The sequence below is a fragment of the Eumetopias jubatus genome, unplaced genomic scaffold, assembly GCF_037043125.1.
Source record: "Eumetopias jubatus isolate StellerSeaLion01/CBP00866 unplaced genomic scaffold, mEumJub1_p1.0 scaffold_13, whole genome shotgun sequence".
Lineage (NCBI taxonomy): Eukaryota > Metazoa > Chordata > Mammalia > Carnivora > Otariidae > Eumetopias > Eumetopias jubatus.
Genome location: NW_028274819.1, coordinates 47,380,587 through 47,407,111, shown reverse-complemented (window position 1 = coordinate 47,407,111; position 26,525 = coordinate 47,380,587). Strand labels below are relative to the sequence as shown.

The following is a 26,525-nucleotide window of genomic DNA, read 5'->3' as shown; positions in this document are numbered from 1 at the left end:
CTTTCCACACTGCCACACTACCTATACCTTGCATCTCTATGAAATGGAAGCATTTCCTGTCCCTTCCAGAACTCCCTGGCTGCTTGGGGAGGGCTGCTTGGTATTTTTCTCTTCTAAAAGGACAGTTGAGCAGGCTCAGCTCTGGGTCTGGCCTGCTGACTGATGTTGGTAAGCCAGGATGGGTCCCTCACTACACTGACACAAACAAGGAGAGAATTCCAGATTTGTCATGGCAGCAGCTACGATGATCTCTAATTCTGAGCCAAAAGAGGAGGCCCAGCAGCTTTGTGGTCAGAGGTTCTAGGAGCTCCACAGCAGATCCCTTGCTGTTAGGGCCACACACAGAGGGCTGATTCTCCAGAGCACATTCCAACCTAATTTTCAGTTAATTAAAAATTAGAGGTAGGGAGAGGAATGGGAGCAGGGATGCCACTGGTTTGTTGAGTGCTGCGGTAATCTTAAGTCAACAAGATGCTGCTGTATAACACGGTTAGGCATCAAGTTGTTTAGAGGATCAGAAAGTGCAGTATAAAGTAGGCACATAGGGAGATGTACAGAGAGAGTAACTCGTGTGTAGCCTGAACCAGGAATTGCATAGTGATCTGTGTTTCTAGGAGTCAGTGTGCATCGAGTTGGCCTGTTTTATTGTCTGATGGCTGAAAAAGAATGAAAAAGGCATAGGCAGTACGGTGTCTCAGCAGGATGTGTGACACGGAACTGTATTTTCTGGCCCCATGGGCTTAGGCATCTGAGAGGATGGCAAGCAGAAATAAGACCCTGCAATGCTTTGGAGTGTGCATGGCAGTGTATTTGTAGGGGCCCAGGGTGGCCATCTCAGACAAGGACTTTGGAAGCACAGGACAGTATACCCCTGGCTCAGGCACCAAGGGTTCTCATAGAGGGCCCCAGAGACAAACAGTACTTAGTGCAGGGTAGAGACTAAGAGTATGGGCTCTGAGGCCAGGCTGCCTGGGTTCAAATCCTGGGCCTGCTGCTTATGAGCTATATGATCTTGGAGGAAGCTGCTTAACTTCTCTGTGCTTCAGCTTCCTCAGCTATGAAATGGGGATAATGATACTTACCTCATAAGGTTGACTGAAAGTTAAATAAGTTCATACAGTAGAATAATGCCTGGCATTATTATTAAGTGTTGTGGACAATGGAGATGGGGGTGGGAGTTGGTCAGGGGGTGGTGGAAGGGGGGCTACTGGAACAGATGATGTGAAAGATGGAGGCCTACTCATGAGTTCACATTGACCTACACCTGGGAGCTTCCAGAAACCCCTGAAAGAGGATGGGGATTGTCTGGGTGGAAACTAGAGCCAGCTGTTAGAGCTGACCTGAACCTCTTTGCACACTCAGGTTTGCAAAGCACTTATCAGGAAGCCATGCTGTTCCAACGAGTCAGCTTTCTGATATGGCTGCTGATCACAGGCCAGGAAATAGTTGATGTCCTGGCCTCGCTGCCTCTGGGGCTCGGGGCCAGGTCTGGTGCCCCATGATTATGGGGAGATAGGTGGGTATGTGCCCAGAGGAGAGATTTGGGAGCAAAGCCTGGAGGAACAGAGGAAAGAGGACTCTGGGAAGATGTGTAAACTGCCTTCCTGCATCTGTAGGTTTTCACCCCACTATAGGCAGTTGTGAAGGGCAGAAGTGAGGAGGAGTCACAGGGAGGCAGTTCCAGCTTGACCAGCAAGCCGAGCTGGCCAACCACAGCACAGACTTCCTTGTGAGGTGAGCGGTTCCCCTGTATGGAGCTACTCCTATAAACTCCCAAGACCCACCCCAGAAGACTCTGATTCAATAGGCCTGGGTTGGCGGAGGAATCCGGGTTTAACAAGCTTCCAGATAACTGTTTGGGGGCTCACATTATGCAGAACTTTGCCTGCCTGAGAGGGAAGGGTCTTAGATGAGATCTAGTATCCCTTCTAGCTCTTAACTCTGATGGTCTGTCATTCTGTGGTCCCTTAAGGTCCCAGGCTTGTGTCCTGATAGCTTTTATTCCTGCCAGACCTCTTGGCTACAAGCTCATTCCTTTGAGCCCCTCCCTGTTCTAGGGCCAACCCAGAAAACACACTCAGGACACAACTTCACAGAGTGCATTGTCTGGAAGCTTTATTTCTTTGTGGGTCTTGATTACAGCTTCTGATTAGGGACCTCAAGGGTGTGTGTGTGCACATGCATGCAGAAAGGAAAACAGGATCTAGGTCTACAGCATTTGTGTTTTTGTGTGAGAAGGTCTCAGCTAGTGTTCATGTTAGCATTGGGAAATGGGGGCTGGGGCTTGAGGAACTAGAAGTAGGGCTGGACCCGGGGGAGCTGTAAACTCAGAAGGATGCTCTGGTTCTTTGCCTGCCTCACAGAGAGGGAGTTCACACGGTACTGGGAATTTCAGCCAAATCCTCCTAACCAATCCTGCTTTCCTGGCTGCCTGGTTTCCGCTGCTCCCAGGGACTTGGGCTCCAGCCCCTGGAGGCTCCAGCCCTGTTCACAAGGCCTGACCCTCCCCTGAGGCTGTGGCTGCCTGACAAGCCCAATGTCGGTTGTCTGATGGGTGCAAAGGGGGAGGTGCTCTTCACGGACAATGCTGGGGGGCTTCTGGAAAACTCAAGGAGGCCTAGTGCCTGTCAGTAAGGGCAGAGAATAAAAGGATACTGAATCTGATGTCGCCTTCAGTCTAGGGTCTAACCTGCCCCAGCCCCATGGTCCCTCAAGCCAAAAAAGGTACTAGAGGGCTGGGCCGACCAGAGTCTAGGAGGCAGCCACTAACACTTGCCCTGAGGAAGAGATGAGGAAACAGAGGCACAGAAAAGTTAACAGGCTCACAGGCCTTTTGACCAGGATGTGGAGGAGCCCAGCTTGGTCTGATTCCAGAGTCCACCTTCTTAAATCCTGTGTTAATGGTCCTCCCTTAAGGGCATCAGCTCACCTAAAGTCCTCATGGGTCCTTCTCCTACTGGGCTCCAGCAATGCAGAGGCTATCGGTACCACAAACATTCCCTTTATTGTCTTGACTTCCCACAAGCACAGAGATAGAATCATGGCATTTGAAGGACCTTCAGAGGCCATGGGGGCCCACCCCCTCATGTTACAGAAGTCTGGTCTGGTTCAAGGTCAGCAGGAGAGTGACCTTGTGGAAAGCTGGAATCTGGAGCTCCTGCTGTTCAGCTAGGGCTCTCTGACCCTCAAGTCTGTGGTTAGCTTATGGATTCCCTCCCCTGGCTTGGCTGTACCTGGAAACTCACACTCACCTCTGACCCAGTGGAGCTACACCTAGGTGTGGTTTGAAGTCGTGATGGTAAGAAGGGCCAGCAGGCTTTTGTGCTATCTTGTCTTAGTCTCCTGAGAAGGCTTAAAGGTTCTTTTATTTAGAGAGGTGAGATGATGAACTAAAGGTAAACTAAACTCAGTGTAAAAGGATCTCTTCACTAACGATCAAGTTGTAGCGTTGCCAATCTTTTATTTTTATTTTTTTTAGGAACACTTGTATTCTTGGGGAGCATGGCATGACAGCTGTTTGGGGGAGCTGACTAGGATTCAGGAGCCAGATTTTGCATCAGAATCTGACTTAAGCACACTTTTGTTACTAGTGAGGTGGAAGGGGTCAGGAAGGGCTGTGGTAAGAAGGAAACCAGGGCTAGGGAGTAAGGATGCTAAGGGGACAGAACTTGGGAAAGTCATGACCGAGGAGAGGGAGCAGTCACATTTGAATCCAGATGTGGATGTTTTGCTTTATGCTGTCATTCCCTTCTTTAATCTTCAAACTTTCAGTGGATTAACAAATTTAACAAATTTTTTGTTGGCTAAAACTTATAACCCACTATTACCAGTGTTTTAAGGGAATTGTCCACACTTGGTTAGAAGCAGCAGTAGAAAGGGGGCAGCAGCAGAGCACCCAGTTTGGGGAAGACCAGACATCACCCATAGAAGAGCAGAGGAACAATCTAGAGCCACAAAGAGCAACTGACAAGTAGCATCCACCAGGCTCATGACATTCCTGGAAGAGAGGTTCAATAAAACACTGAGCTGGCTGCCTGTGGCCAAATGCATAGGGGTTTGGCTCACTCCCACTTAGAAATTCAAGGGCTCCCCAAGTGTGCCAAGTTCTGCAACATCTCAGTCCCACGAGTTTGGGGTAGGGAGATACAAGAAGCCACTCTTTTCTAAGTATTTACTATCTGAGTTCCCACAGTTATGACGTGCAAGAAAACAAATGTCATCCTAACATGAAAATGTTCACTGAGAGTCTGCCCGCTTACCAAATTAATGCTCACTCATACATTCTTCCCTCACTTAACAAGTGTCTGTCCCTTTGGGCTGAGGTCAGTTCAGACATCTGTCAGATATAATGGGGTGGTACAAGTGCAAACCAGTGCAAAGTTCATGAAATCAAAGGAAACAGTGTTGGAAAACTTCACATGCACGGTCTTGGACCAGTGAAGAGCATATGGAGCTGGGCAGCTAACAAAGAAAAAATTACAAGGATAATTTGTATTGGCCAAAAATGAAAATGATTTGCATATTGAAGGATCCATAGAGGTCCTTGGGAAAATGAATGAAGCCCTTAAATATTAAACACACAATCTCTTAACAGAGGTGCTGTAAAGTAAAATGTGAGGGATGTGGTTCATATGAACAGATCATCATGTCAGTATAAAGAATAAATATACCAATGCCAAAATCAACAAAATTAATTCTTTGTTCTTTCTAAAAAAGTAGCGTATAATCAATTTTTTGTTATATGTCTAGCTAAAATAATTTGTTTTCATAATTTTATTTGTACAATACAATCTCAATGAGACCTTTTAAATTAATTTCTTTTCATCATTTCTTTTTTATAATACAATTTTACTGAAAATCTTTTCCACTATTTACTATAAAATTTTGATCTTCATTTTAAGTTGACTCAGTTTAAATGGCCTTTTGCTGGTTACCACAACCCTGACATGACAAGGCCCTCTGTGCTGACAGTTCTCCTCCAAGTCTTTCTCCATTCTAGGAAGGTATCTACAGGGTTACGGTGGTTGGACCTCCCAGGAGACTTCAGTCAGACACAGAATAGGAGGTTCCGCTCTCAGGATATATGGGGGGGCTCGGCCAATTCAAATGGACTCTGGGTATTTATTCCTCAGTGTGGTAGCCACACACCTTCCCCCAGTGCGCACTGCAGCCTGAACAGACTGTCAGCAAACCCTCTACCCAGGCTGAGCGATGTGGCACCAGCCCAGGGCACTTGGCTTGGCCCCGGCCAGACTAACTGCAGGCAAGGAGGGGGCACTTACTTGGCCGGTGGGGCTCTGGGCTGCCTGTGGCTCTCCAGGGGGCTCCTCGTCCTCGGGAATGTGGGGCATGGCAGCCTCCTGGCGGGAGTGGCCGCGTGTGCCCGGAACCTCCGCGGCGTCAGCCCCAAAGATGCTCCAAGAGGCCTGGGCTCCGCAGGCTGAGGAGACGCCAAAAGGACAAGTCAAATCCACTCCCATCCCTGACCCAGGCTGGGTTCCATTTCCAGGAGCCATGAGCCACAGAAAAAGCCTGCTTGAGTTTGTATCAACACCAGAGGTTGGACTAGGCTAGGAGAGGGTATTTGGAATTGCATTTCCTCCTGTTCATTTGCTCTGTTTACAAAGTCAGAGATGACCTTAGAGATTTTCCATCTAATTTGGTCCTTACAGTAAACACAGCTATCCCAGAAGGGAGAAAAGTACTTCAAACTCCTCAAAGCCATAGCTAATGGAGGACACTCCATTGGGATCAGATTTGTACTTGTGTATCATTTATTAAGCGCCTACTACATGCCAGGCACTATCTTAAGAGCATTTCCAACATCACCTAATTTAATCCTCATGATGACCTCTGATGCAGGCACTAATACTCATTTTATAGAAGAGAGAATGGCTTCCGAGGGTGGTAGCCATTTGCCAAAATCATACAAAGAATCAAGCATTTGAATCCAGATCTTTCTGATTTTGAGGCCAGGGCTCTTTTCACTCTACCACATAGCCTTCCTTGCCTGGGTTGAGGAAGAGGAGGATGTTTCTTGACTTTCTACCCCATGGCTGATCTCATGTCCTTCAACAGCTTTTCTGACCCTCAGTGTGGGGCTCTCTCACTTGAGGACAACCCTTACTGGGCCTGTGATTCTGGAGGCTCAGCCAAGGTGGATCTTGTGTACCTTCTGCAGTGCCCACCCTGAGCAACCTTTCATTGCTTCCGCAGAAGCCAGGCTTATCCTGTCTCATGGTATAGCAGCCTTGAGGCCCAGCTGGGATTGACCCAGTCATCATAATCTCACTTATCGCACCACAGTGATTGGCTCAGGGATAGAAAATAGGTCCAGTGTAAACCAATGAGCACACTGTAGTGTTCTGGCACCCAGGTGCTTTATCTTGCTCTGGGTGGTAGAATGTGCAGATGTAAAACCTAATGTTACTGATGCCATTTTGTTTCTGTTTGGAAGTCCAGACTGAGGATAAAACTGACACACATAAAGGGGGGTGGGGAGTAGAGCTAAGACACCCGCAGAAAGAAGGTGGATCCCTGATCAAAGTTCACCTGAAGCCTGAATTCTTTCTGGACTAGCCAGTTATACAAACAATTAAATTTCTTAGTGTTTAAGTCAGTTTGGGTTGGGTTTACTTATAACTACTAATTTGTAAGTACTTATATTAACTTGTAACTACTAACAATTGTTACTTGTAACTAGTAACTATTCTTTCATGTTTCTCACCAATCAAGAGACCTAGGACCATGATCTCTCCAACAGACCTGAACCAATGGGCCTGGCCCCTCTGTGTCCTCTTTGAAAAGTGAGGTTTCAATCTGGAGAGGCAAGATAGCAAGGTAGAAAGAACACAGGTCTTGGAACCTTATACTTGGATTTGCGTCCCCACTCTGCCATTCACTGGCTATGTGTCCTTGAACGTTGGCTTTACCTCTGAGCCTTGTCAGGGGAACAGAGATAAGAATGCCTCCCATGCAGGAATATTCTAAGGATGAAATGATATAGAGCGCCAAGCACAGAGTAGGTGCTCACAGAGGCCACCTGCATGGAGGTCTACAGCCCAGGAAGCTTGGCCAGAGTCCAAGGCCTCTACCTAGCCTCTTTGCCCACTAAACTCCTCCAGGTCCCCTTCCCCTAATGGGGTGGGAGAACCAGCCTGATCCTATAACTTCAGAGATTCCCTGGAGTTGCTGCTCTGCTAGTCAGCAGATGGAAACCACCAGATGCAGACCCTGCCCTCAGCCACAGCCAGGGGGCTACTGGGACCTACACAGGAGAAACAAAGAACACTGTCATTTACTGAGTACCTACTATGTCCTAGGTCCTATGTAAGGTGCTGACTGCAGGAGGCTATAGGAGGAAGCCAGAAAGCCCCACCACCTCTCATGATACTAGATATTATTCTGGTCCCACAGGAAAGGCCTGAGGGCCTTGGAGCCAGAGGGCCGTGGGCAGGCTCAGATCTGACATCAGCCACAACTCTGACAGATGCCCCCACCCAACACACACACCTTTGACTGAGCTCCCCGAGGAAGGCAAGGGGTCTGATTCATCATAGATAACTAGAAGATTCATCAAAAAATGCTTGTTAATTTATATTTAAAGAACTGGAGAACTTTAGCCATGGGGTTGGTCAATGCGACCACCATCTTGATTTTTGTCAATCTCTGCAGTGGAAAGGTAGCCCCATTCAGCTCGCAAACAATTGGGGTGACCTCTGCTGGTCAACTCAAGAAGTCTTATCTCAAGTAGGAAATTCATGAACTGAATCATTCATTAATTCACCACACTCACTTTACACGTGCTAGGTGCTGGTGACTTAAAGATGATGAAGATGTGGTCTTGGCCCTCTAGGAGCACAGAGTCCAGTGGTGGGAGGCAGTATGAAAACAGTGTAACTGTTAAGACTTCGAAAGTGAGAAGTGACAGAATCTCAGAAAAGGATCCCCAACTATGGAAATTGGGACAGGTGAGATATAGTTTTAGACTAGATCCATGTTAGAAATGGTGTTTGAGGTGAGCCATGAATACTGAAATGCTGAGTGGAATTTCTCTGAACAGAATAGCTAGAGGGAACAGTGAGACAGGAAGGGAGAAGCCCTACTGGACAGATTTAACCTGTCTGTTGGGAATGAGAGTTATAGGGCCAAGGCATACTAGGTCTCTCATCCCAACTGTATGGATAAAATGAGCATCAAATTGACCCAAAGTTTGACTCTGTGATTAATTTCTATCACCTTTACTTGGATTTCAACAGCAATGACATCAGTGGTGCTGGACAAAGTATATGGTCACAGGGGTTGACAGTAGCAAAAGAGTATTCACAAACCCCAATTCTACCGGGAAAATTGGTACACTTCCCTTGAAACCTCTTAAGTGATGATGGATATATGTGCAGGTCCAGCCTGTCTTAATAGTAATATGGTTCCCAAAATATGGGAGGTGACAGTTCTACTTTCCTTTCCACCTTAATCTACACAAAGTATATTGCACTCTGAGTGGTAAGAAGGATTCAGACAAATTGGGGCATGTTCCAAAAAGGGGAAGCAATATGCAGGAAGCAAGAATTTGTTTTTAAAGAACTAAAGATCTTCAGCCTGGAAGAGATGGTGCAGGGAAAAATAAAATCACTTCTCAGATATTTGAAAGTCATTCCTCTAATTCAATTGTCCCCAAAGGATAAGTGCATGACCAATGAATGAAAAGTCAGATCAAGGCAAGGGAATCCTTTCTAGTGGTTAGGACTATTTGAGATGAAACAGGCTACTCTTTAGGGTAACAAACTCCCCCTTCCTGGGAGAGTTCCAGCAAAGGCTGGGGCAATGGTCACAGGATTCCTAACCCACTCCAGGGACCATTTTTAACTCTAGGAGTTGCTGAAATCCTGGACTCTTCTTAGTCACAACAAACCACAAATATAATGGTCCCCTCTCATAGGATTCTGGGATCATGGTATCCCAAAGTCACATAAAAAATTTGTCATTTTCTGACCCTCCACTTTCTTTCCTCCACCTCCTGCTCCTCAGTCAGTCCCTCGGTCAGAAAGCAAAGCAAATACCTATCACCAAGCATTAAGGAGGGCATGTGGTGTAATGAGCACTGGGTGTTATACGCAAATAATGCATCGTGGAACACTACATCAAAAACTAATGATGTACTGTATGGTGACTAACATAACATAATAAAAGAAAAAAAGAAAGCAAAGCAAAACAGAAACGAATTAAGTGAGACAAGCACTAAGAGCTGTCAGCTGCTGCAGGACAAAGCAGAGTGGAGGCTGTCTGTGGTCCCACACTTTACAAGACAGAACCCTGAGCTCCTCAGGGGGAGCCCCAGGCCCCTGCCTTCCCAGGCCATTCCCACGCTGCTCCTGCCCCATTTGCTTGCTCTCCCATCCATTATATAAACTCCCTGCTTAAAATAGCAAGGTAACAGCAGAGTCCTTCCCCCAGCGTGACATCTGGGTTCTGCTGGCGCTTGTGGGCACATGGACCTTGCATCCATCACAACAAAGTTAGGAATATAATCTGCAGGAAGTGGTGATCTAGAGCACCGACCCATAAAAGGAAAAAGTATTTAGTAATGTTTGGTCTCTGAACCGCTCCTTCTTTAACCCATTTTCGGGGCCCTTCTAACTACCTCTTTAGCCTGGTCAGTAAAGGGTTAGATGGGTCATTGTCAAGAGCCAGTCAGCTCTTCGGATTCTACTCATTCTGTCCCCAGTCAGTGCTTAAGTATATAGTTTGGCCCATTTTACGGGAAGGATAACTGAGGTGCAAAGGAGGGAAACAACTTAACTAGATCCAGTAACCTTTGTACCTGGTGCAAATGATTTAAGCCTCTGCTGGGATAACTTTCCAATCATTTGTGTAACTAACAAGGCCAAAAGTCTCTAATCCATGTTTAAATATTTCATCTGCTCCTGGCCATGCTCATGAAAGAAAGCAAACTAGTATACTTTTCTTCATTCTCTCATCCATTAGATATTTCTAGTTTGCCTACTGAGTGTCAAATACCATGCTAGGTGCATTTCAAGTGCTATCTTTCTTAACCCCTGTGAGATGGGTTTTATTATTTCCATTTTACATATTAAGGAACTTAGGATCAGAGAGGTTCAGTAACTTGCTTGAGATCCCACAGCTAATAAGCGCCAGGCCAAGGATTATAACGCAGGCTAGTCTGACCCCAAACCCATCATCTCCCCCTCCTCTCCTCTGCCTCCTCCACCTGGAGTTCTGCTAAAGTGCAGTAGAACCCAACATAGGAACCTGCCCCACAGAGAACTGGAATGTGCATTCCCAGTGGGGCCATGGGGGGGGGGGGCAGGGCAGAGCAAGCAGCAGCTTGTCAGACAGGGGTCTTATGAGGGCAAAAGTGTGGGCCCACAGTTTGAGGTTGCAGGATCCCCACTGTAGGGTGACAAATCCACCCATTCACCCATCCATCTGTCTGTCAGGCTATCCATTCACCCACATGCCTTCTGACTCCTCCATTCATACAACTGTCCATTAATTTGCCTTTGAAACTTTCACCCCCAGAAAGTCCCACACTTAATAGATCAGCTGCACAGGCTCTGCCCCCTGGAAAAGCCACTGTAGGGCCCTGTGGACTGTGGGGAGAGGGCAAGAGGGCAGGAGAGGACTGCTCTGATGGAGTGGCCATTCAAACATAGGAATGCCCATCCACAGCTGGCAGAACACCTCCAACCTGCATCCCTCAGCCAGTGGGCTGGGCCCTGGCTTCCTGTGGGGGTTGCCCGTGTCACTGCAAGCATCATCAGGGCTCATTATTTAGCAAGGGCCTTTACAGAAACCTCTTAAGTACTATTATAATTAACATTATTAGTCCCATTTTACAATGAAGAAACAGAGCCCTGAAGACTAACCCAAAGTCACAAAACCCATGAGGTCTATCTGACTCCCCAGTCCCCAACTGGTCAAGCCCGTCGGCTCACGGGTGGTGGTCTTGGCAAGCAGTGGCCTTTATAATGGCCCCAAGGAAGCCTCTCCCAAAAACTTGCAACTAGCCCAGAGCAAACCAAACCCCTCTCTGAACCACAGTGTCCCAGGAGCACAGTCTACAAGCTGAGCGGCTCTCACATTTTCTTTGTTAATCTTTGGGTGTCCAGGGAAGAGCCAGAGGCCCTCCTGGGAAAAAAAAAACGGGTTAACCCAGACTCCACTGACCTTTCTGGAGTGACTCAGAATTCTCAGAAGGGAGGGTTTTTGTTCTTCCAGCTTTGAATTTTTGCTTTCATTTTAGCAACACAAAGAATTTGAAAGAGATTAGGTTGCTATTAATACCACTGGTCTATCTCTAGATGAAGAATTTGATGAAGGGAATTGTTTGGGGTGACTGCACACACATCTCTCTCAGTCCCTCTGCAAATTCAGAGATGATAGGGAGGGCCACTGGAGTTCAGCCAGTCCTGCCTCCTGCTCCCATCTTACAGGCCCAGACAGGGACAAAGACTCAATCAAAGCCATACTTGTGAGTGAGGGGCCGTCAGAGAAAGTCCCAGAACCCCTATTCCCCAGGCCCTGCTACAGACATCAGCTTTCTGCCTCTAATTTTGAACAGCTTGCTTTTGGTAAATGATAAACAAATGTGTCCATACTGTGAAAGCAGGCATCCTTTGGCAGTGCCTCCCAATCTTCCTCCTCCTTGTGGTCACTCTCATGGGAGAGAGAGGGTGCTCCCTGGTCCCTGATCTCACCCCAGGGCAGTCCTGGACACACTTGGGAAATCTGCGGCATCAGAGATCAGGTCAAAGTGCTGAGAGGCTCTTCTGTGGGTCCCTGGGCCTGACTAACTGCAGAACTGGGTCCTAGATCCCACAAGCAAGCCTGAGCAGCGCTCAACTCAGGAGAACACCATCCTGCTTCCTAACCTTGGGATGCTACAAGAGGGCTTTGGAACTTGGAAGATTGGGTTCTAATTCTCTTCTGCCTCTTCCCTGCTGGATTAGTCTCCCCTGGCCTTTGTTTCTTCATCTGTAAAATGGAGACCCTTTTAGGGTTGTTGTAAGGATTAACTTAGGGAATACATGTAAGATGCTGGCATACAGTATGTACTCAATGAGTTCCCTTCTCGCTCTCTGAATAGGGCAGCTGAGTTCTCTGAGCCATGGCATAAAAATCCAACCAGGCCCAGTCAGTCTGCCGTTCATTCTGAATAGCAGAGTTCCAGCTTTGTTTCTTGCAGGTAAAGGAGATATATTCCTGGTCTGGCCAGGACTTCTCTGTATAAACAAGTAGATAAAAGGCCATCAGACATGATTGTAATTAAACCCATCAGGAACTAAGCACTCTGACATTTACTCTTGCTGACATTTACTCTGCTGTGGGGCAGCCAGTGGTGGCAGACAGTGGGGTTAGAGGGAGAGGGTACAGTACTGTGGTCATCCCAGGTCTATGCTGTGGTCAGTCCCAGGTCTGCATTGTGGTCAGCCATTGATCTGTGCTGTGGTCATCTCAAATCTGTTCTGTGGTCATCCCAGGTCTACATGGTGGTCAGCCCTAGATCTGTGCTGTGGTCAGTCTCAGGGGAGCAAGGGTAGAATATAGAAGGGCAGAAGAAAGAAGCAACAGAGAGGGGAAGACGAGGGGCTGGATGGGACTTCCCAATGACTTCTTGCCCTCAACACAACCCCTCTGTTCCAGGGGCTGCAGACCACAGGGGCTGCAATCTGGCAGTGCTTCAGGGAGGCTAGTCCTGAGCACTTCCCAATACCTCCTGGGGTCTGCACCCTCTAGCCATGCTCTCCAGGCCTGAGGATCTCTTATAGGTTCTTTGGCTGGGAGTGCCTTCCTCCCCCTGATTCAGACCCATTCCAGCCCCGGGAGTGAACCAGCTTCTGCTCAGACTAGTGTCAGGACAATATCCAGGAGGAGAGGCTGAGTCAGCCCCAGTAAGAAGACTGCAAGAGTCGGCACCCACTGTGCTCAGCAGGGGGCTGGAGTAAGGGACACCTGAGATAGTGAAAATAGTTACTGACCCCTCCCTTCCCCTCATACCTCCTTTCCCCCCATTGCCTTTCCCTTCACACAAACATGGAGGCCATTCTGTGCTCATTGCCTCAGGGAAGGGTATAGCAGCAGGGGGTAGAGAAAAGGGAGTCTGTCTCTGCCTCATTTGTAGTGAAGGGCTCTCCCTTAGGGAAATAGAGAGGGCTCAGGGTACAGAAAAGAGATTTGGGAAAAGCATCCTAAGTAAGGTTAAGTCTTCCCCAAACCCTGGGACTAGTAAAAGACTATGGGGCAAGGGGCAGACAGGAGAGGGCACATAGAAGTAATGAGAGTATGGACTCTGGTGAGGCACTAGAAAAGAGCCTGTGCCCTGCTTCTCTGGAGAGATGGGGGAAAGTCCCGAACTCTAAGAGCAGAGAGGTCTTGGGTCCCGTTTCCCAGACAGAACCCTGAGGGAAAGACCCCAAAGAGAGGAAATGGTTGTTTGGAATGACCTGATAGACAAGGCCTTCAGACAGCCTCACAAGACTCCTCATTCCGGAGCTGGGGGGGGGGGGGTGGCAGCGGTGAGGAGGGGTGAGGGCAGGGGGCACATGGCACAATCATTTCTGTGTAGCCAGCAGCAGAGTTGCCAGACTTGAAGGTGCCTTGAGAAGGCTGATTCAGAGGTCACCTACTGACCAATGACTCACAGAAAGCATGGTGGACATCTTGTAAAGTGGGCCGGGACAGATGATATCAGGCACCAGCGCACCCTCCTTCACCCCAGGTCCCTGGCACTCGGGAAGTTCCTTGGACCCTGAGTACCATTTTGGAGGAAGAGGGTTGGTGAAACCCTGAAATTCCTGGGATCATGTTCTAAGTACCCTGAAAAATGGTCAAGCCAGGGCCAGACCTCACTCCAGCCCATCCCACCCCCCAGCCATAACAGGATGTCAGCCAAAACATCTCCCCAGGTTTCCTCCCCAGCTTGTTCACTTCAGCAATTCTTTTATAAAAATAAGTCCACTTGAAAAAATTTTCTCTTCTTGGAAATATGTGCAATTGCTCAATCAGAGGCAGTTCAAAGGCACTGGAAACAGCAGAAAAGTATCTGAGCCTCCCATTTAGCTCCTAGCAGAAATAAATCTTGTTCAGTTCTCTTTGTTCCAGGCTGCCCAGCAGCCTCTTCCCTGAGTCACTCACTCCAGGGTGACATGAATCATCGTCCTGGGGTCAAGGACCACACGGTTTTCCCCGGGTCTGTGTGGCTGACCAGGGCACTGAGGGGCCAACAGGAAGCATGGAGGACCAAGAGCCTCCTCCTAGGTCCTGGGCCTGACTCTGCCCTCCCAGATGTGTGACCCTGGGGAGTCCCTCAACCGGTCTGACAAGGAGGTGGATTTATAGCTCTTCCAACTTGTACTTTCTTGGAGCTTCTCCAGTGGTGTGCTAATTGTCAAGAATTTTGTGAGCTGGTTGTTAAACACAGACATCATTAAAAATTGAATTATAGCTTTGTGCAGTGGATATTGTAGCCAATGAGGTTTATCCAAGGCATGATTATTGCTAATTAAGAATTAAGTTACAATTAAATTACACTAAAAACAAAGGAAATAAATACCCACAATAATCACATCCTAATTATTTTGCTACATCTTATTGTTATCTATACTCTTGAGATGATTTAGTTCTGTTGTATCTGTGGGGGGAAAACATTATATAATAATGTGCTACTGTGCATCTCTTTCCAACTTCACATTCAGTGATGTGCAGTTAGTAGCTGAAATTGGTCATGGTGCCACAGAAATCAGCAAATCCGCAAATGCTCCATATCAAGGCTTTTTGTCCAAGAGAGCCAGCTGTTAAACATTTACCAGCTCACCACTAAGCCTCTACATCCTGGGCTCGGCTCCTCACCCCTGCCAGGGTGCGGAAGGAATGCAGATGACTTTAATACCACCCCCACGGTAGCAGAATTACAGAGATTTGATTGCCAGTTACCTTTGCACAATGCTGCTTAGGTGTACCATGTCCCAAACAAGATCCATCATTTCTTCCCCTCCCCGGTCCTGCCTTCTCCCAAGCCCACTCCTCCTGTACCCTAGTGAATGCTACTTAGACTAAAAACCCAGAAGTCATCATGACTCCTCTCTCTCCGTTGCCCCCACAATCAGTTAGACTCCGAGTCCCGGCAGTCCTAGGTCAGACATGTCTTTGACTGCTTCCCTCCTTCCCCTGGCCACCACCCCTGCCATGGATCTGGGTGACCTGTGTCACTGCAAAAACCTCCTTTTTCTCGTTCCCTCTGGTCTGGCCCTTTCCAACCACTCTCTACAAGATGCCAGAGAAGTTTCTCTAACATACAAAGTTGGCCTGTCCTGCCCCTTCTTATGGAAGACAGAGTGTGGCAGGCCGGGGAGTACTGGTGCCATCTAATGAGCAGTTAGTATTCAGTTCTGAGGTCATGAAAAATTATGTGGGAGGCCAAGCCCTGCTCCACACAGAAGCATCTCACCAGTCCAGTGGCCATGCCTCTGACAATGTCATCGGTGCAAACCCAGAACAAGATTTGGTAGCAAGCATGAGATATGGTACGGTGAAAATAGCAGGGGTTTGGAAGTGAAATAGACCAGGTTCCAGAAGAGCTCTGGCCCTCACAGCTCCGTGACCCTTGACAAAGCAATGAATGTTCTCTGGGATCAGGCTGTCATTTGGAAGATGGAGCTAAGATACTTCTCTCAAAGGGTTGTTAGGAGATTTAAATAAAATAAGGCATGTATCCAGTACATAGTAGATACTTAGGAAATGTTCTTTTACTCGCCTCTGAGAAAGAGAATATTGATGAACAAAAGTCACTTTGCTTCATGCCACCCAGGCCTTCACTTACAACCTAGGTATACTCCTTCCCATGCACTTTACAGGCTTGGTTTTCTGCTTTGCCAGCCCTTAAAAGCAGTGAGAAGGGACAACTGACTGCAGGAAGGAAGCAGACACATTCTTAAGAGCGGATACAAGCACTCAGCTCGGCACACTCTCTGACACCTTCCTAGTCAATTGAGTTCAGCCCTGGTTTATAGCCCAGCCCAAAGCTGGCGAGCATGAATGAAGCAAAGCTCTGATGTTGGCTCCCTGGAAAAGACAGGAGAGCAAGTTCCATTTCAGAACATTTCTATCCAAGATGGTTAAAATGCATAGTTTGACACTTTATACATAATCATTTTTGTTCACAATATATTGATTGGGGGACAAAAACAGGTGGTGTGATTGTACTTTCATTTCAAAATTATATATATTTTTATGAGAAATAGATATAGATAGATTATGGCTATCTATTAGGGAGGGAAGCCCAGAAGGTTAAAACCCACATGTTAAAAGGGGTCATCTTCAAATGGAATTATGAATAAAATCAATTTAACACCTTTTAAATATTTATCTCTGTATTTTTTCATTTTTTTCCCACAGTGAGCATGACTTACTTGTATAATAAATGATGGAATTGTTAAAGGAAAAAAAAGAGTCTCTTTGTTGTCCTGAAAAATTACTTAGAGAGGACAGTTTATGCCTGATCATGGACTACTTAGGCATTATTGGTCCTTGCTTCAGCATGTGCTGGTTGAGGTTCTGAACCTTCTTGTGGACTCTCCTGTCTGGGAATTCCCTGGCCAACTATTGTTCATCCTTTAGTACTCTGTTCAAGTGTCACTTCCACCAGGAAATCTCCCTGACTCTCTCTTCTGATGCCACTCTTCTAGACTCCGGCAGGCCCACGTTCTCCCTTGCCTTGTGGCTCTTCACCTTGTCTTACAATCATCTGTTTACTGCACGGGCTGTTCTTAGCCTTTTTGCTACCCAGTCCCCCTAAAGTATATGTCAAATTTCTATTAACTAACAGGGCCTAAATCTCCAGGGTACAGAAGCATGAATTGTCCTCCAGTGAACTCTGATGAGGCCCCCCCATTGGGCGCACTATCCCCTCCACCCCCTATCCATCTTCCCCCTTCTCAGCCACGCTTCATTAAGAATCATATTCTAAACAGTGGGCTCCTTGATGGCAGAGCCAGCATAGAATTCATCTGCCAGGATTTCTTGAATAGATGAATAAATGAATGAGTAAGTGAGAGAGCAGAAGAAAATATGTCACAGACTCTGATACAGAGTTGTTAAGAGTTCAAACCCTGGTTTTTGAGGAAGCCTTGGAAGTCAAATGACCCCTCCAGGCTGATTTCACTTATGGCCGCATCATGGCCTTGGAGTTCCTCATGTGAGAAGTGGGGAAAACAAAGCCCCGTTTTCCTCTTACTTTTTTTAAAATTTGTTTTATTAACATATAATGTATTATTTGTGTCAGGGGTACAGGTCTGTGATTCATCAGTCTTACACAATTCACAGAGCTCACCATAGCACATACCCTCCCCAATGTCCATCACCCAGCCACCCCCTCCCTCCCACCTCCTTCCACTCCAGCAACCCTCAGTTTGTTTCCTGAGATTAAGAGTCTCTTATGGTTTATCTTCCTCTCTGGTTTTGTCCTGTTTCATTTTTCCCTCCCTTCCCCTATGATCCTCTGTCTTGTTCTCAAATTCCTCATATCAGTGAGATCATATGATAATTGACTTATTTCGCTTAGCATAATACCCTCTAGTTCCATCCACGTCGTTGTACACCAATGTTAATAGCAGCAATGTCCACAATAGCCAAACTATGGAAAGAGCCTAGGTGTCCATCAACAGATGAATGGATAAAGAAGACGTTTTCTTCTTACTTAAATGATATGAGCACACATCATCTGGGCAGCTGCATATGCAGGTAGATGGCCTTACCTGCCCCGTTCCTACGGAGCTTGCCCAGGTTAACAGCTGAGTTTTCTCTCTCAGTGATGTAAGTGGGTTTCCTGTCTTCTCTGACACACAGGTGTGCAGATTTTCCTCATAGGATTCTACCAACTGAAACCTCACAAAGAGCAGGGCCTCCTCCTCTGCCACCTACATGCTTCTGTTTGACCAGGAGTACTTGGCAAAGTGACTTTTAGGATTCACTTACCAATGGGACTGGCAGCTTTCACTTAAATCCTGCAGGAAGCCACAGAGCAGCCCCACTTGCCCTTCCAGCTCCGCTTTGAGAACTAGCTAAAGCAGTCCCCAAATTGCTGCCAGTGGCACATACTCAAATGTGTCAACACCCTAGGGTCTGTTGCCATGGCGCTTCTGGAACCGTGCCCCCCCTGCAAAAGAGTTAAGCCATGAGGCTTGGCAAAATGGTCATAGCCTCCGAAGCCAAACCTGGACACATGGCCCAACTCCTGCTCTGATGAGGGCACAGACTCTGATGTTGGGGGTCTGGGAATCCAGAACCCAGAATCTTCCACTCCTGTGAAACAGGCCTCTGAGAACTGTGGTCTCATTTCAGGAAGAAGGCCAGAGGAATTGAGTCAGCCTGATGGGACCCCGGCAACAGCTAGTTCTGCCCACACTGCACATGCAGACTCTCTCAGAAGCCAAAAGTGGGGCCAAATCTCAGCTAACAACCTCTTCCTTGGATCTTCTGGCTTCTGTGTCTGAAGACATTCATTCCTTGGGATGAGGAAAGGATGGAGAAAGACAAGTGGTGCTTTGTCCAAGACATGAGATGTGTCAAGGGCCACCCAGGAGCAGCCTGTCTGAAAAACGAGGATCAGCAAACTATCACTTCGGGAACTTTGTTCCAAATAAAAATAAAACTTCTTTCTTGACTCAGAAAGACCCCTAATCCCAACCTAAATAAATAAATAAATACATACATAAATACATAAATAAATAAATATCCAGTTCCCAGTTCTTTGCCAGTTCTTCCCTCCCACTCTCCCTCTTCTCCTCCCTTCCCAGCTTTGTTCTGGGAAGTGACCATAGAGGTCTAAATGCAGGAACTGGTTTTGGAAAGTCCAAAGGAAAAGATGGCCTTCACAGTGCCTGCCTAAGTCATTCTTTCATTCAACAAATGCTTAGTGGGTGCCTCCTTAGTGTCAGGTACTAGGCTAGGCCCTGGGCTCTGAGATGTGTCCTTCAGGCTGCCTTTCCAAGGAAGCCTTTCCTGACCTCTCCAGGATACTGTGTGCTCTCTGGTCTATGATAGCATGGTGCAGCAGCCCCCTATCTGCCCCACAGTGGTCTCTGTTTCCTGTACATTAATCGCCTCTGCCAAGCCTGATGGTGCAGAGCTTTCTTTTGTGCCCCAAGCTGTGGAAATATAGCATAGGTCCAGAGCAATTGCTCAATACCTGGTGGATCCCTCCTTTGAAAGCAAAGACTCTAGGAATCAAACCTCACTTTTCATATGGCCTACTATACTCCCAGCACAATATACATATTAGCTCTTGAACCCTGTCTGCTCTGTGAGGAAGGTATATCTCTACTTTACAGACGAGGTGAACCAAGCCTCAAAGAGGTAAAGTGACTTGCTCTAGATCACACAGTCAAGAAACAGAGTCAATACCAAAACCTGAGTCTCCTGTACCCAAAATGGTGTCTTTGGCCCTTCTTGAGTGAGAACCCATTCTTGTTCTTCTCCACCCTCAGCAGAGACAGAACAAGAATATCGGAAGAAAGTTCCTTAGGGGGGAATCTTGATTGTTCCAGATCACAGCCCTACGTCAGGGCCAGCGAGGACAACTGTGGCTGAGGCACGGAACTGAAAGTCTTTCTCACAGCATCCCCTGGAATAGATAGGAAGCAGCTGCATCAGCTAAGATAAGCAGAAGAGATAGCTCTTCCCTGCTGGGATGGAGTGCCCCAGCTCAATTCCTTGCCTGTTTATCTCCACTCTGGGAATCCCAGCTCTCAGAAGCTTTGGAAAGGGGCCCAAAACCTGGTGCTGGGCTTCAGGGCACAGTGTGGCCTAATATGTACTTCAGGAGGCTAAAGGAAGGATTGCAGAGGCTCACTGACAGGGTCCTTCTGGGGGAGGAAAGAGCAGACTGTGAAGCCATCCACTTGTGTGGCAGTGGGTTCCTTTACCACTCAGGCCTCAGTCTTCCCATCTCCACAGTAGAGAGTTGGACTAATTTGCCAGCCTGAGCCCCACTTTCTACCGCATGAGTTTGGGGATCCATGTTGTCTATGGAGAGCAGTCATCAGTCAGAGGTGAGGGGTCTAACTGGCAACCCCAGGGCTGGAGGCTACCTTTGAACACCTTTGCATCACATCCCTCCAGTTACAGGGATTTGTTCAAGGTGAGCATGTGACCTACCTAGAGCCAATGAGACACAATGAGATTTTTCTGGAAAAGAGAGTCTTAACTGCAAATCTTAAATGTAAGAGGGTGGAAACAGAATCCTTATGGTCTAAGAATGGAATGAATGTGAAAGAGAAGATAGCAAGGAGCTAGAAACTAGGCCCTGAGGTTGTCACCTTATGCCCTGATCAAGCTATGCCTGATATCGCCTGATAATCCCTAGCCTTTTATGTTTCAAGAACCAACAAATACCCCTTTTTGCTTAAACTGGTTTGTGTTGGCTTTTTTGACACTTGTGATAAAGAATTCCTACTGGTAAAAACAGCTTAGCCTTTGTAAAGTGGGCTTTGTAAAGGGTCTTTCTGGACACCAGGGACTTCTCTCACCTTGCTGCTCCGCTGCCAACATGAGTCTGAGCTGGAATGCTTAGATCGAGAGCAAATGAGCTTGCCCTAAGTTATTCCCTAACCCAAACGTATCACCATGTGCCTTTCCTCAGAACCTGCTTCTCCTTCTGCATTCCCTGACCATGTTGATGGAATCAGTGTCCTCCCTGAAACCCCAGCCCAAACCTCTGAATCGTCCACCCCCACAGTGCCTGCCCCCCACCCTACCTTCCACCATACATGTATACATTTAAACATACACTCAGGTCCTAAAGGAGGAACTAGCTTTGACCAATCTCCTTGTTCCTGCCTAAAAGATAACCTGGTGAATATAAAGACATGTTTATTGAATTAAATTTCAACCTTCGAATGATTTTCCAACATTGTTGTTTCCTTCCAGATGACCACCAGGAACTCACTCGACCTATTCCTCAGTTCAGCATTGGATGGGATCCGACTGCTAACTGTTCCCAGGAGAGCAGGCTCCAAAACCTGGGCAATGGGAGGCTTTATGAACAGGTTTGCCACCCTGAACCCTTGCCCCACAGTTTGGGGTGAGAACTCCAGTTTACAGGACAAGGAAGAAGCTCACACCTTGCCCACTGAGAACAGTGGAGGTGATAGGAGCAGTTGTGGATCTCGGCCAGGGTCATCAGGGGAATCTGAACTGAAATGAATTTGCAGTTTGGTCAACTCAGAACCTGGACAGAGGCTGTGGCCACAAGAAGCCACGTGTGAAAGTAAAGTGGAGCAGTTCCCTTGGCATCCAAATCTATGCAAATAGCCACAGGATTTGAATCTTTAGACACCATTTGAGAACAGACTATGGTAAACAGTGTTGTGAAATGGTGTTGAGGAAGGTGAAGGCAGGAGCTTGGGAACGGCTTTCTCAACAGCAAACTCTGGTGGCCTGAGGCACATGAATTTCAGTGTGTTCCTCATAAACAAGCTTGTGCAACAGTGGCTGCTTGATAATATGAGACAGGAAGTAACCATAGAGGATTTCTCTCCAGGGAGTTGTCATTTTTCCACAATGGAAAGATGGGAAATGCATAAAAACAATTTTGAGGCATCAGCAGAAGGGAACCAATATTTATTGCACCAGGTGCTCAATCTGACTCTTTATATCCTTCATCTTATTCAGTCCTTACAATACCCTGCATGGAATTGTTATTCCCATTTTATAGGTGAGAAAACTAAAGCTCAGAAAGGATAATTTGCTCCACGCATCACAATTACTAAGCACTTTCAACAGGGTTTGAGCTCAGGGTAGTCTGACTCCAAGCCCAGGATTCTGTTCATCACACCATGCTGAGGCTTCTAGGGCAACACAGAACCCAGCAGCACTGTTGTCAACCACCACTGCCACAGAAGAAACATTGACATGGGACCAGAGGACCAGAAGATGTTTTTCTGGCTAAGGATTCACCATTTGATTCATCATGGAAAAGGTATTGTCCTTAACTCAGAATCACAGATGTTCTGCTAAATTGCATTTTGTTATTTGTATACTCTCTCTCCTTAAATTAACTGTTTAGTCAACAGCATAGAGTTCAACCCAGGGTTTAAGCTGAGTTATTCTTTAAAAGCCTGTGCAAATGCAGAAACTTCTGGAAATTTCTCATCTGCACTTCCAGATGAGAGAAGCTGATAACTAACCAGAAATGGACCTCTGGGCAGGTTCATTCTCCTAATAATCCATCTTTCAAGTAGAAGTGGCCTTTTTAAAGCAACTTTGGTTATATTTCTCCTTTGATTAAAACATTTCACTGGCTCTTCATGCACTGATTCCTAAATCCAAGAATGCTTACTAGAATCATCTGAGGTATTTGATAAAATGCATACTCCTGGTTCCATCCCAGATCTACTGGATCAAAATATCTGGGGACAGGGCCCAGGAATCTGTACGGCTAATAGTCCCTCAGGGGAGTCTGATGCAGCCTATCTAGAAGACTAGAGCTGGAAAATCCCTGGTCCCTAGATAAAGTCCACGGTCTCTGGCATGTATGCCAGACTTCCTGTTCTGAGCTATCAAATTCTCTTGTTTCTTCTCTAGCCACTACCACCAAGGTATCCCACACCCCAGCATCACCTAATGCCCCTGTTTCCAAAATGTTCCATGTGCTTTCAAACCTCCGTTCCGCTCTCTGCCTCAAAGACCTATATCTTCTCTCTGCCTCCATGGAAGATTCTCCTCATCCTGTAGGAACCACCTCATGATCCTCCCCAGATGAACTCCTTCTGCCCATTTTTTTTCAGAATTTTAAGTTGTTTATCTGGGAACATAGACTGTAGAGCCAAACAGGTTCGGGCTTTACCTTGTGTTTGTCACTTGCTAACTCTGTGACTTTGACTGTTGAATCTCAGTGTCCTCACAAGTTGTTGTGAAAAATAAGTATGCAAATATATGTGAATTATAGAGATAGTGCCTGGTGTAGGGTCACTAGCAGAGTTAGCTATCAAAATGGTAGCTTTTATTATTATTAAAATAATAATAGTAATTAACAATTACTATTGTTATTATTTTTTGTTTTGCATATTATTATGACATTTCTCTAACACAGTGTTCAGCAAACTACGGCCTGTGAACCAAATCTGACCAACTGACTATTTTTATATAAAGAAAATTTTATTGGAACATAACCACAATCGTTGATTATGTATTGCCTATGGCCATTTTTGCATTACAAGGGCAGAGTTGAGTAGCTGAGACAGACTCTATCTGACTCATAAAGCCTAAAATATTTACTATTTGGCTTTTTACAGAAAAAGTTTGCCAACCCTGCTCTAACTGCAATTATTTGTTTGCAAGTTGGTCTTTCCCACTTGACTGATAGCAACTCAGTGGTTTTCATGGCAGACTCTTACTTGTCCTTTAAAACCCAATCTTTCTCATCTTTGTATCCCTGACACTTGATACATAATTAGTGTTTGACAAATGTTGAACTGAATCAAATAATTCCTTAACCCAGTTTAAATGCACACATCTCCAGAAAAGCCCCTGAGGGGAAAGGGGCCATGACTTCCTGTAGGTCCTGGGCTGAGTTAATAGAGATATACAACTTGGAGAAAGCAGAGACACCTGGGAAGTAAAATCAGGCCTTCATGGGATGTGAGATTTTCACTGCAGCCTTGGTTCTGAGTTCCTGGTTCAGGGAGGCCCTGCCCTCAGTGCAATGAACAGTCTCATTGTCTCCAACCACCTGACCCCAGCACCCTGGGCTTTGCAGTTTGAATATTTTCGCTGATGGAGAGGAGAGGAAAAGCACCTTATAGGAAATTCTCTTCCGAAGGTTAGTGTAGTCTCATTTTCTAAGAGGACATAAATGGTTGGTCCAAATGGTCTTATGACCCTCACGGTACTTATAGCGGGCAATTTGATATACTCATTTTTAATAAATGAACTGATTGATATTTTTTCTATGTAGATTTACTTTTTTTTTTTTTTTTTGGTTTTGACTCCCCATGAATTTGCATTTTCTGAGCAAAGCTCCTCTTGGAAGAGAACTAGGATTTCGAAGCAGTGGGGCCATTTCTTTGTGAGCTGGTTATGAAACCACTCTGTGATCTTGGTCCAGTCATGCCTGTCTCTGGGCCTAGCTTTCAGCTGCTGTACAGTGACTTTCAGACTTTTGAATCTCTGGAGTTCTGGCCGGAGGGATGGCCTCTCCCAACTCATGGTGACCAAAAGCTGTGACCTGACAACAGACAACTTGATAGAACTTCTTTCTTCTCGCATGTCTCTGCTACAGTAACCTTCCTTCCCCCATCCCCTGCAAATACAATTCATTCCTACTTCCCTTTCTTGAGGCTCAGAGAAGAGACTTTAGCTCTGAAGCAGATCCACAGACGATAAGAAAATGCCACTGATGTGGTTGGAAAAATCTGAGCTGGATGAAATGGAAACACAGAACTCTCCCCTGAGGCTGGATGAGAAGTGTGTGGATAGAAGCCAAGTCCATCCCTTCCTTGAGCCTCTGGGAGCTGGCAGCTCATCACCTCTCTCAGAATGTAGTGCCCCCTTATTCTTCACCCTTCTTTTAGATACCTCCATGGGTATAACTGCTGAGCCCGCAGGATCCTGGTTATCTGGGGGCAAATCAGTCTTACTGTGGATTGAACTTGTTTTTATTGATTTCTCTGTGGATGATTTATAACTGCCTGCTTCCTAAAAGAGTTCATGGCCAGATGTCAATAAAAACACTCAAAGGGCAAGAGAGTTAAAAATAAGACTAAAAAGGGGAGCAGAAAATGTGCAAAGGAAAGAGGGAGAGAAGCCCACCAGCCAAGGTGGGATGACGCCTTAACTCAGATGACCTGGGAGGAAATCTTGATTTTCAGTTCCTACTGATACAATTGAGATCAGTAGCATCTTGCTTTTGGCTACTATAAAAAGTACAGAGCAAAGAATACTTACATCTTGAGCTTCCAAAACTGACCCTTCACTCAAAAGAGAACAAAATTAGAGTGAACTTTTTAAGAAGTTTAAAGTTCATTTCACATGAGTCTTTCTGTTTAAGAACTTCAAATTTTACTCACAGAAGGACTCCTCATGCAAGTCCATGACCATACTGTTCACACAGCACAATTTGGAATTACTTTTGCTTTTTTTTTTTTTTTTAAGATTTTAAGTATTTATTTGAGAGAGAGAGAGAAAGGGAGCACAAGTGTGGGGGGAGGGGCAGAAGGAGAGGGACAAGCAGACTCCTGAGCCCGACTCAGGGCTTGATTCCAGGACCCTGGGATCATGACCTGAACTGAAGGCAGTTGCTTAACTGACTGAACCACCTGTTGTTGTTGTTGTTGTTGTTTTAAAGCAGTCAGTATAAATAGAGGTTCTGGGTGTTATGTGCATGTCTATGTCTGATGGCTGGTACTAACCTTCCTTGATGTGGCTGTAAAGAAGATTGACTAATTGAGCTCAGGGAACATGCAAAAACACACATGAGGATCCTTTATCACTATAGGCAGTGCCTTTTAGTTCTGGCTGCAGGCCAATGTAATTTAGTGGTCATATGAATGGATTATTTAAACAAATCTGCCTTCCCTAGTTGCAACTAACCAGAGATCAGATCTCTCAGAGGAACACCCATAGGCTATTGTTTGGAGCTGAACTGTGTCCCAAAATTCATATATTGAATCCCGAATCCCCAGCACCTCAGAATGTGACTATATATAGAGATAGGTCTTAAAAGAGGTGATTAAGTTAAAATGAGGCTGATCACTTCTTGGCCTTTTGGCTAAGATCAAGTGAAGTTAAAATGACGCTGTTAGAGGGAGCCCTGATCCTATCTGACTTGTATTCTTATAAGAAGAGAAAATTTGGACACAGAGAGACACCAGGAATGTGCATGCACAGAGGAAAGACCATTAACTGATACAGAAAGAAGGTGGCCATTAGCAAGTCAAGGAGAGAAACCACAGGAGAAACCAAATCTGCCAACATCTTGATCTTGGGCATCTCTAGAACTGTGAGAAAATTGATTCTGTTGGTTAAGACTTAAATACCTTATGGTATTTTATTACGGGACCCCTAGCAAACTAATGCAACTACTAATAGAATTTCTTGGCTGTATCAGGTTTGGGGATAACTGCTTTAGTATTTTTCAAGCCAACCACAAAGCTCCTTTCAGGACCCTCTAAAGAAATAAAAATACTCTGGATTAGGGCCCCAAAATTCTAGTTTTGAAGAAGTAAAACTACTATTACTTGCAGATGGCATAAACTTGTGTATATAAAATCCTAAGGAATCCACTAAAAATCTATTTGAATTAATAAATGAGTTCAACAAGTTTGCAGAATATAAGATTAATATATGAAAATCAACTATATTTCTATACACTAGCAATGAACAATTTGAAAATGAAATTAAGAGACATAATACTAGCATCAAAAAGCTTAACATACTTAGGAATACATTCAACAAAAGAAATTAAAAATGTATACTCTGAAAACAACAAAACATTGTTAAGAAAATTAAAG

The 26,525-nt window shown here is 45.9% G+C and overlaps 1 protein-coding gene and 1 pseudogene across 1 annotated transcript in view; one reads left to right on the top strand and one right to left on the bottom strand.

The window, feature by feature from the left end:
• IRAG1 (inositol 1,4,5-triphosphate receptor associated 1) overlaps nt 1-26,525 on the bottom strand; it is a 119,097-nt gene that overhangs the window by 68,830 nt on the left and 23,742 nt on the right. The window contains exon 2 of the mRNA XM_028116978.2: nt 5,283-5,440. Coding sequence (XP_027972779.2) covers nt 5,283-5,440 — 158 coding nt within the window. The remainder of the gene's footprint in view (nt 1-5,282; nt 5,441-26,525) is intronic.
• LOC148162640 (U4 spliceosomal RNA) lies at nt 14,463-14,543 on the top strand (annotated as a pseudogene).